We start from the raw sequence: 10,146 nt of genomic DNA on the forward strand, positions 1-10,146 counted from the left end.
ACATGCAAAATGGTGTATTTGTTGACATCTCTCAAGATCCGATAGCGAGAGGTGGAGTCACGCATCGATCGATGAGAGACGCTGGCGAACGGGGAGCGGTGAGCGGGCGAACGGCGCGCAGCGAGCGAACGCGCGACATATGACACCGCGCCGAAAAAGTTTTTCTGATGGTAGGAGAATAATACACCATTTTGCATGTCTGCCGAGTCCGGCCTTCAGCTCCTCCGTGCACTTATTGGCTCAGACGTTTTTCTTAATTACGCGATAATAATTACGGATTTTGTAAAATGGCATATAACTTTTCTTCTCAGTTTGACCCAATCTACTATAATATTTGGAGTAGTCCAAATCGAATCCGACACCCTGTATATAATTATTATATTCTAACATGTTCGCTACCACGTCACATATGACGCATTAATTTTCACGAGAACGCGACGTCATACACGAAGACACATTACGTAACGTTCTCGGTTTGCCTATTTGCCATGTATACATAAGTATACATGCTGCACGCTGTGTATAACTACTAAAAATAAAGCGGTCGGTTTGCTAACCGCACGGCGACGGCGAACGTGTTAAATTGCCGTTTCCCGAGTAATGCTAAGGATTCCTCCTTTCCAGACGACGTGGTGTACTTGGACGGCGAGGCTGAGCGTCAGGAATACGTGCTGGCAGAGGACGGTTTGATCTGGCGCGGCAGTCACAACCGTTTGCGGCCCACCGTGTGGAAATATGCGCAATTTGAGCGAGACATCCTGGACTGCGCCCTGCACCTGATGAACCACATCGGTAGAGTCCGCGTCTCCGGCAGGAACGACCCGGTCGTCATAACGCGCTGCCTATCCGCCGCGGTAAGCCACACGGGAGGGAGAACTTTCCCCGCGATACTAAACCGTACTTTGGAAAGCGATATTTAAGATAGCGAGCGAAGTTTCCGGAATTTCCGGGCCGCTAAAATGACGTCGGTCTCTAGGTGAACTCGCCCGACGATAACGGGGCGGTGATGGGAAATTGGTCGGACGATTACGGGGGCGGCACACCCCCTACCAGGTGGATGGGCTCGCAGAAGATACTCCAGCAATACTACAAGACGAAGAAACCGGTCAAGTACGGACAGTGCTGGGTATTCTCCGGTGTGCTGGCGACGATTTGCCGTACTCTTGGTATACCCTGCCGAGTGGTGACCAACTACTCGAGCGCGCACGACACTCAGAGCAGCCTGACCGTAGATTACTTCGTGGATGCGGAAGGGAAGATCATGGAGGAGCTCAACAGCGATTCCATATGGTAACTTGAGGGCGGAAAAACGTTCAGCTTTCGATTAAGTCATGATCAAACGACAAGAATCAGAACAAAAATAGCAGCGTAAAACACACACGGAGCGATTAATTTCATTGCTTGTAATAGTCAGCGTGTTCGATGCGGCTGACGATTTTAAATGGAAATTAGGAAACGTCGATTGTGAGGTAGATGATAGAATGAGCAATTTTCACTGTGAAAGGAATTTCCACGTCTGGAACGAGGTGTGGATGAAGCGGTTGGATTTGTCGCCGGATTGCTCGGGCTGGCAGGCAATCGATGCGACTCCTCAGGAACTGAGCGAAGGCGCGTATCGCTGCGGGCCGGCATCGGTGGCCGCCGTGAAGAAAGGGGAAGTCCTGCGTCCTTACGACAACGCGTTCCTCTTCGCCGAGGTGAACGCTGACAAAGTCTACTGGCGTTACAACGGGCCCACGCAGCCGTTGAAGTTAGTTCGCAAGGATATGTACGGGTACGTATGGCCGATTGTCAATTGCGATTATTAGGATCGCGTTGAATAATGAGACCCTGGCGATTTCGCAGCATCGGCCAGCTGATCAGCACGAAAGCGGTTGGGAGATGGGCAAGAGAGGACATCACGTACACCTACAAGTATCCAGAAAGTAAGTGGAATCTAACGGAGACTAGTTCACAGTTGGATTGCCACTTGCAGAGCGTTTAGATCCAATCTTTGATACTTTGCGCGATAACCAGCCTACATTCGTAAAGAAACAAGAATATTATTTCATTTGATTCTCGTAGCGTTGCGATCAATGTATTCGTTTATCTAATACCGAAATATTTATTTAATCCTTTTATGACTAAATTGTTGTTATTTTTTTAATGAGACACTATGTAGCAACTCAGGGAACTAAAGGGGTAAAAAAATAGAACTTATATTTTTCGTAAAAGTAGTCACAAAAGGTTTATTATAATATTTGATCAGTCATTACAATGTCATTACATGCCAATTACAAAGGTAATAATAATGATTTTTAATGTTAACAGAATCTGATGAAGAACGTGCTGCTATGCTGAAGGCGCTGCGCCAGAGCGAGTCTTTATTCAGTCGTTATTATCTCAACGAGGAGTTCAACGACGTCATGTTCACCTTCGAACTGCGCGATGATATCGTAATCGGTCAGCCATTCAGGTACACTGATAAAAAAATATCTTAATCCAAAAAAATATTACTTTACTCAAGAAAATTATTCATTAGGTGGCTCCTAATAGCTTATTAACTTAAATTTAAAAAATTAATAATAAACAAATTAAGACATGCATTTCTTTAATTTAAGTATTTATTGAATATCAAACAGCAGATAATTTTAAATTTAAAAAATTTTACTTTAATTCTATAAAACGTTTACTAGGATATAAGTTTTACAGCGAAGAAAATTGGATTTCTTATTTGACAAAAACAATGATTTCATTTAACAAATAGTATTCTCCATCTCATGAAATCTTTAGTTGAATATAGAAAATGTAATGATTTAAATTAATTTAATTAATATAATACACAGATTTACTTGAAATTTGATATTTTTATTTAAACGAAATAAATATTTACTTTAGTAAAAAAATATTTTAAGTAAATCTATTTACTTAGTTAAACAAAATGTTTTGTCAGTGTAGTTACTTTGATTAAATCATTTTACTATTCCTGCAGATACTCTTTGAATAATGTAGCAATTACTTAATCTACTTTTTACGCCAAGATAATACTCTCTCTCACACAATAATCTAATCTTATTTAATAACATTAAAATTAAAAAGAATAGAAAAAATATATAGAATTCGGCAAATTAATCTTATTTTTCTTTCAAAAATGTCGCTTAGACGTCTCTGGTTTAGATTGTTTTTAACGCTTTATCTTATTGCATCGAGAACATCAAGATAGATACTGACTTGAGCTTTCTAATTTTGGGTAGCGTCGTTCTACTGATAAAAAATCGGCATTCAACGATGGAATACCGTGTGTCTGTAATTCTGAGAGTGGAAACTGTGCTGTACACTGGCCGAGTTGGCGATCCAGTGAAAAGATTGCACATAGACAGACTCGTTCGGCCAGGGGTGCTCGAGGAAATTCGCATGGACGTTTCCTGGGAGGAGTACGGCCCGAGATTGTTGGATCAATGCGCTTTCAACATCGCCTGCCTCGCCACCGTGAAGGACACGAACTTCGAGTACTTCGCGCAGGACGACTTCCGCGTTAGGAAGCCCGACATAAAAATCACGGTAGTTATCAGAATATGCGTGACCAACGTTTGCAATCGGCAAAAGTAAACCCGAGGGAAGGAAGTAGGGATTTTACTTAGTAAAAATCAATGTTTCTTATTCAGTTGCATAACGAAGCAGTCGTCGGTCAGACTCTCCACGCTTCGGCCAAGTTCCGCAATCCGTTGCCGATTCCTTTGAGGAAAGGTAGATTCCTTATCGAAGGGCCCGGTCTGGATGAGCAATTGAAGCTGAAGCTAACGGAGCCGGTCGAGGTGGATGCAGACGCGGAATGCAGCTTCTCCATGATGCCGAAGTTAGACGGACGCGCCAGGATAGCGGCGAAATTTTACTCGAGGGAATTAGAGGACGTCGATGGACATTCGCACAATTTTATAGTCAAATTGGGGAAAGTAATCAATTCCGAGTGATCGCAATATTTTCTACGATACTTCAGGAAATAATAATGCCGTTTTTTATATCTTTACTTTTAATTTATACTTACATTTATTGTGTGATAATGTAATAATAATTTTTCGATGTGGGAACAGCACAGCTATCGTAAAATCATAATTGTAATTATGATTTATTGCTCGATGCCAAAAAGCTCGAAAGTGTAATAGTTTACACGAAGTTTTGAAGATATGAAATTAATTTTTAAATTGACTTTTTTTCGAAGGAAAAAAGCATAAAAATGCATAAGTTAAGGGAGCAAATGCAACATTATTTCCCAAAAATTTGGTTTACATCGTAGAAAGTGTCAAATTGTGAGAAACGCTATATATTTATTTATTGCAAGTCGAGTGCAAAACGTCGAAACTGCGCGTATGAGCAGAGTATGCGTGTGTGTGTGTGTGTATGTGTGTCAATTAGCGTGTCGAATTAGCTGAGCTGATATGTACATACAATCAAAATTATTTTTAATGTATCGTCCTTTCTTTCAATTATCTTTACGATATAGTCAATATTATGTCAGGGCTGCGTCCGGTTTACGCCGGTCTTGTCTGTTGCAAACCGGCCGCGGACCTATGTTATCTACGTGTTCATAGAATGTAAAATCGCGCAACATTTTGTACGTAAAGAAAATAATATGTGTCTCATTTTGTCACGTTTGTCATTTCTGCCTCGATTGCAACCTGACTTTCTCACTTATCGATCAACCTTGATGATAATCGTGCATTCTTTCGGGACGGCTGACGTTCGGTCTACGATCGGTGTCAGAGATCGTTCGGGGGCGTATTTATCTCTGTAGATTGCGAGCCGCTTAACGGACGCGGATATCATTGAAATAACGACGGGGAATATCGTCATTGCTGCGCATTTCGCGCGATCTCGAGGAGCGGGAGATCCCACCGCGGCCGTACTGTCCTATTTCCTGTCGGATCGCATTGGCACCGCGGGTCCGATGACGAATGACGGACGTTTAAAGCGAACGTCAGTTACTCTTAAGAAGCAACTGCCCGAAGGGGATACCGGTCCGGGCCGCGGCTTCCGCGGTGGGCACCAGTAAAAAATTCAATCGACAGAGACTACCTGGCGGCCGATATTAACGACCGGCAATCGAGAGGGTCGCTGTGGCGAGTGCGTGATTATTCAGAGAAGAAGAAGACGGAGAGTAAGGACAGGGACGGACACATGTAAAACTTAATGGAATTTGACTCCGGACCCTCGCCAACCCGAACAATCTTGTTAAATGGAAATACATATCGACTGGTTAAAATTACGCAGCGCAGTTTACATTGTGATCGAAAAGTCTCAGATATACAAAGAGAAAGAGAGAGAGAGAGAGAGAGAGAGAGAGAGAGAGAGAGAGAGAGAGAGAGAGGGGGGGGGGAAGAGAATAAACTAAAGCATACAATATTCGCGAATCTAAAACATTTTTTTAACATTGTTTCTGCGTATCGAATAGATATTACAGTGCTTGATATTTCGAAACGTGGTAAATAAGATATTTACTTACTGCACTTTAAAGTAGGTAAGGCAGTTGATCTATTAAACTGGTCTCTAATCGACTGTGCTCTTGTCGGAAGACTTTTTAAGTTGTTAGCCTCGGACGTAAGAGAGAAGTCGCCATTCGCCCCTGAAGAAGAGGAAAAAGAGGACTTGCGCGCGCGCGACAGCGGGATAGAGCAAAAAGGGGATGCGGATGATGATGAGCTCCGAGCTGATACGAGGCCAGGCTGATGCGAACGATGTATCACCATCCGGGAAATTAATGTTGAAATATGGGCCTGGATGAACGATACGCGGCGCCCAGGCGGGACCAACGGGGACCAACGAGGAAGCGCGCGGTGGCGAAGAAGAGGATTGCACGACGGCCAAGGGCGGAGGGGAGACGAGATTGTTACGGGATCGATTAATGAATCGTCGGGCGAAATAGTAAGGGGACGGGAATACCGGCGCAGCAAATTGGACAGAGAGTTGAAGGGATGAGTGATGAAAGGAGGCAGGTTGGACGAGTGATTGAAAAGCAAATGTGAGCGCGTGTGCTGAGTTTTTGTGCCTCGCAATTGATCGCGAATAAAGCTTTATTTATCTGCCACAGATCGTCGCTTGGTGGTTACGTCGCTACTAGATGCATCGGTCTTTGTGATTTACGGATTTGGGCGTCTTAAAAATTCGAAGCAGCGACTCTGAAATTATCGCGCATCCGAACGTTCTTCACCAAGGACATTCTCGCTCGAGTCCCTTGCATTTCTGACAAAACCGATTCCTTGAGGGTCGATGAATTCTCTCCGCGGGACAAAATCCTGATTAACATGCGACAGAACGGCTGGTACGACGACGAAGCGTCAGGCGAGGAGTCGTGGGAGAGGGTTCAAGGATGCAGGATGCGCGGAGTGACCGAGGGAGAAAGAGAAAGGAGATACGCGAGATGATAGTGAGATATGTCTAAATACATAACCGTGACACGTGATGGACGTGTTGCGGCCGCTGTCTACGGGGGTCTCGACGTGCGGGGGCCCGGCCGAGGCCCGCGGCACCCCGCTACGCGCTATGCATCAACACCCGGGATCCATCCTATTATACCTCATCAAAACAACAAACACGCCTTCCACGTTAAACCAACATCCTTTTGTTCCCATCGAATCCCGCGTATCCATCAGGATCGCCGCGCGAAGGGTACACGTCAGTGACGCGATCTCTTCGACGGGGGGTCCGCGCGGCGGCCGTGAGGAGCGGATGAGGGAGAGGAATTCGAGGAGATCTCGTGAAATGTTATTAATGCCGCGGGGTCAGAGGGATAAGCACGCTCGGGAAACGTCCTCCTGTAGATTTGTACCTGTCTTCGTCTCGTCTCGCCCCGTACACGGGGTACGAACGACGAAAGACGTTGATCCGTGGTAGAAAAGCGCATGCTGCGATATAAATAATCCGGGTGCTCGCCGGCATGCGCCCGGCGAATAAGGCGGGCCCCCGGGCCGAGCGACGGGTTTGGGAAAATTGGTCATCGACTCCGGAATTCTCCCTGGATGAGTTATTCTCGTCGGAGCGAAACCGTTCGGTCATTTCAATTTGTACAGACAAAGAGATTTATGCCGCTTGAGCGGAGTGCGATAGTCACAAGGATACGGCGCCAATTAATAAAAGGTAGGAACCAGTGGACACGGTTATACGTTGAATTATATTATTCGCTTAAAATAGAGCCTCGTCCTTGTTCAGCAGCGATAATACGAGCGTTCATTAATTTTACATATCGAGATTTAATAAACAAATAAATAAAACCTTTGTAAAGTATATTCGATCGCTCAGCGCGCACACTTTGGTACCGTGGGTCATTTCTAGATGGCAGCACATGATACTTGGAAGAAAGAGTTCAACTGGACGCTGTAGCTTTAATTCTCTCGGCGAATTCAAAATGACAACTGTATTAATTTATTTCAGATTGCACTCGTATAGGCAGCTGGTCTTGTGAAGCGTCGACGCTACAGATAAATTCGTGGCGTCTTTCCTTAAAATAAAATAACGCGCGTAATGTTTATACCCGGGCGCGCAAAGTACATTCTTGATAGATAATCACGGTGGATGGTTAATCGCGATTTTTACGAGATCTCCCGCGATTTCTCGCGCTTTCTCACGCTCTCTCGCGCCTCCCGCGAATAAAAGAGAGAAGCGAAATGGCTTCCGAAAGCGTTCGAGAGGAATCGATCGATCAGCGATGAGGCTCGGCTGTACCGAGAGCGGCTGACAGTTTATTGCCAATCATATACAACCGTAATCGGGGATGGCATCAAACGCGCGTGACCCCAATAATCCATAATGGCTCACTCGTTATGGTCGACATGTCAATCCGGCCATAGTATCTTTCGACCACGTATCCTCCTTCCGTCATTTATTAGGCGATTAGACACTTCGCGTCGCTGTTCTCGCGCGACAGCATTCCCTGGCTGTCAAGTCCTACCGCAACGATTCATCTTTCGCTTCTAATGAATTGACTCGAATTATTTTACCTTTGTTACACCACGCGATACGGAGTACTTGGCAGATTTTTATTATGTAAACTCCAGGGCTGGGAGGTAACTCGTTACTTGTAACGAAGTTACAGTTACAGTTGCTTTTTTTTGGTTACTCTAACTTAACTTCGTTACTTTCTCCCCATCTCTAACTGTAACTTAACTCAGTTACATTTTTCCGATAACTAGTAACTAATTTAATAGTTACTTTATATATATTTTAAGCCTCCACAGATCGCACTAAACCTCGCCTTTGTGCCTTCATCAACACTGCGCAATTCAAATGCAGAGGTGATATTTTTATTTTTATTGCAACAAAGTTAACTGTAAAGTAACGACTCGTTACTTTTTGAGCAACTGTAACTGTAACGCGTTACTTTTCGCAATTGGTAACGTGTAACTGTAACTAGATACTTTTATAACTTTCTCAACCCTGGTAAATTCTCATTACTTCACATTGACTCTACCGTCCGTGCATTCACGTTTCTTTCGTTAATTATTTTAGATCGCCACTTACTCGTCCCTTTGGATTGCAATCATGGCTGCAACGTTGATTTCGCTTCCGGAATTGTTTGTCTTAAAGGGAGCGGAAATCAAAAGCCGAATTCAAACGCGGCGGCTTAACGGTTCAATGCAGAATGTTAATTCGCGAGCAGCGTATCAATATTAATCAACGTAGCATAATACATTGTATATAATTTATGATAATATATTCTATAATAAATAGAATAATACTGTGCAACCATAGCGCGGCGATTTGTAATATAATGTTGCAATAATTGTGCGGAGTAAGTTGTTGTTTCACGCGTGTTTTTCAAGCCGCTTCCTCCCAAAGTACAAAATAACGATCTCTAAATGTCCCGCACACAATGTATCCGTTGCGTCGAGTACTTTGATCGGTCCAAAATGGCCCTCGTGGGAGATCGATTCGGTTCGCGTTTCGTTTCCTGTCAATCTGCCTTCGGTCAGCCCGTCACGGCTGTCTGACAGTTTATTATTTGCACTTCTGCGCTCGCGGCGGCGACATCCTGCCGATCGCGATTGTTCAAACAAAGGGTGAGAGCGAGTCGACCGCGTAGCAACGAAGGGCGTAGTAATTTGACGGATTAGAAAATGATACCCCCGGATCTTTCCAAGTTAATCTAGGTAAACCTACGTATGCACCGGAGATCCTCAGTCCCGATACGAGAGTCACGGCGCCCGTGAATATTTTAATGAAAGGGATCGTCCAACTGATCCCCGACGCATCCCGCAGCTTCGCTCGAGGATTCTTGAGGCTAGTCATTATGTGGCGGTCAGACTGTAAAGGGTGAAAAATTCATACACGCCCGAGCAACGATAACGTTTCCTTCCGCGTATGGAGATTCGCGGCGTCGAATTCGGCGGTTCAATTTCCATAGGCGCGCCCCGAAGAGGGAGGGAGGATGTTTACACAGGCAAAGCCGGAGCAGTTGCGAACGTATTTGCACGAGGATTTCCCCGGCGAGTCGGGCCGCGGGGCGAATTGGATACTCCGTCGACTCGTCCGCATCGTCGACGAAGGGCGGCGGCGGGTCTGGGATAAGGGTCGTAGGAGGGATCTTCTCCGTCCTCTGGCGGCGGGCGCAGGGGAGAGGGGCGAGAATAAAAAGGGGGCGAGAAATGGCGCGGATGCCTCATTACGCATGCACCCCGGGCGGAGGGGTCCGCGAGTGAGTGACTGACTGACGTACCTCCTCGTCACGCATACACTTACGCGCGAGCCGTGAACGCGCGTCCACGTGCGCGGACACGCCTATTTCGTTTCGAGTGTTGGGGGCCTCGCATACAGAGGATGAGACCGGTGGTGTGCAGCCGCGTGCACATGGTGCGCGCAGCGCCGCGTCGTCGGTTTTCATCCTCGCGCGGCGCCGAGGGGTGAGTGTAAAATTCCGGCTCGGGAGGGAAATTCTGACGGCGGAACGCGACTCCGCGGGTATCTGATCGTAATTGGATACCGTAAGTTGGAAAAAGATTTAGACAGGATGTACGAAACGACTCGGAAGAACATCTCATCCCCGTCCCAGACATCGCAAACGAAGTCACACTCATGGTCGCGTGATTTTGCCTTTCCGCGAGGTTCCAGCGGTACGAGCATCTCTTTATTTGTATACTTGTTTTACCACGTCATTGTACACGGACAAAAAATGCTGTT

The 10,146-nt window shown here is 45.6% G+C and overlaps 1 protein-coding gene across 2 annotated transcripts in view; it reads left to right on the forward strand.

The window, feature by feature from the left end:
• LOC105559732 (annulin) overlaps positions 1–4,627 on the forward strand; it is a 17,367-nt gene extending 12,740 nt beyond the window's left edge. For both annotated transcript variants that reach the window (XM_012008255.1, XM_012008254.1), the window contains 7 exons: positions 625–854; positions 977–1,290; positions 1,505–1,774; positions 1,846–1,925; positions 2,311–2,455; positions 3,234–3,540; positions 3,645–4,627. In XM_012008255.1, coding sequence (XP_011863645.1) covers positions 625–854; positions 977–1,290; positions 1,505–1,774; positions 1,846–1,925; positions 2,311–2,455; positions 3,234–3,540; positions 3,645–3,950 — 1,652 coding nt within the window. In that variant the 3' untranslated portion in view covers positions 3,951–4,627. The remainder of the gene's footprint in view (positions 1–624; positions 855–976; positions 1,291–1,504; positions 1,775–1,845; positions 1,926–2,310; positions 2,456–3,233; positions 3,541–3,644) is intronic.
• The last annotated feature ends 5,519 nt before the right edge of the window (positions 4,628–10,146 follow it).

Source organism: Vollenhovia emeryi, unplaced genomic scaffold (genome assembly GCF_000949405.1).
Source record: "Vollenhovia emeryi isolate VEMERY1.0 unplaced genomic scaffold, V.emery_V1.0 DF939256.1, whole genome shotgun sequence".
NCBI classification, from domain to species: Eukaryota; Metazoa; Arthropoda; class Insecta; order Hymenoptera; family Formicidae; genus Vollenhovia; species Vollenhovia emeryi.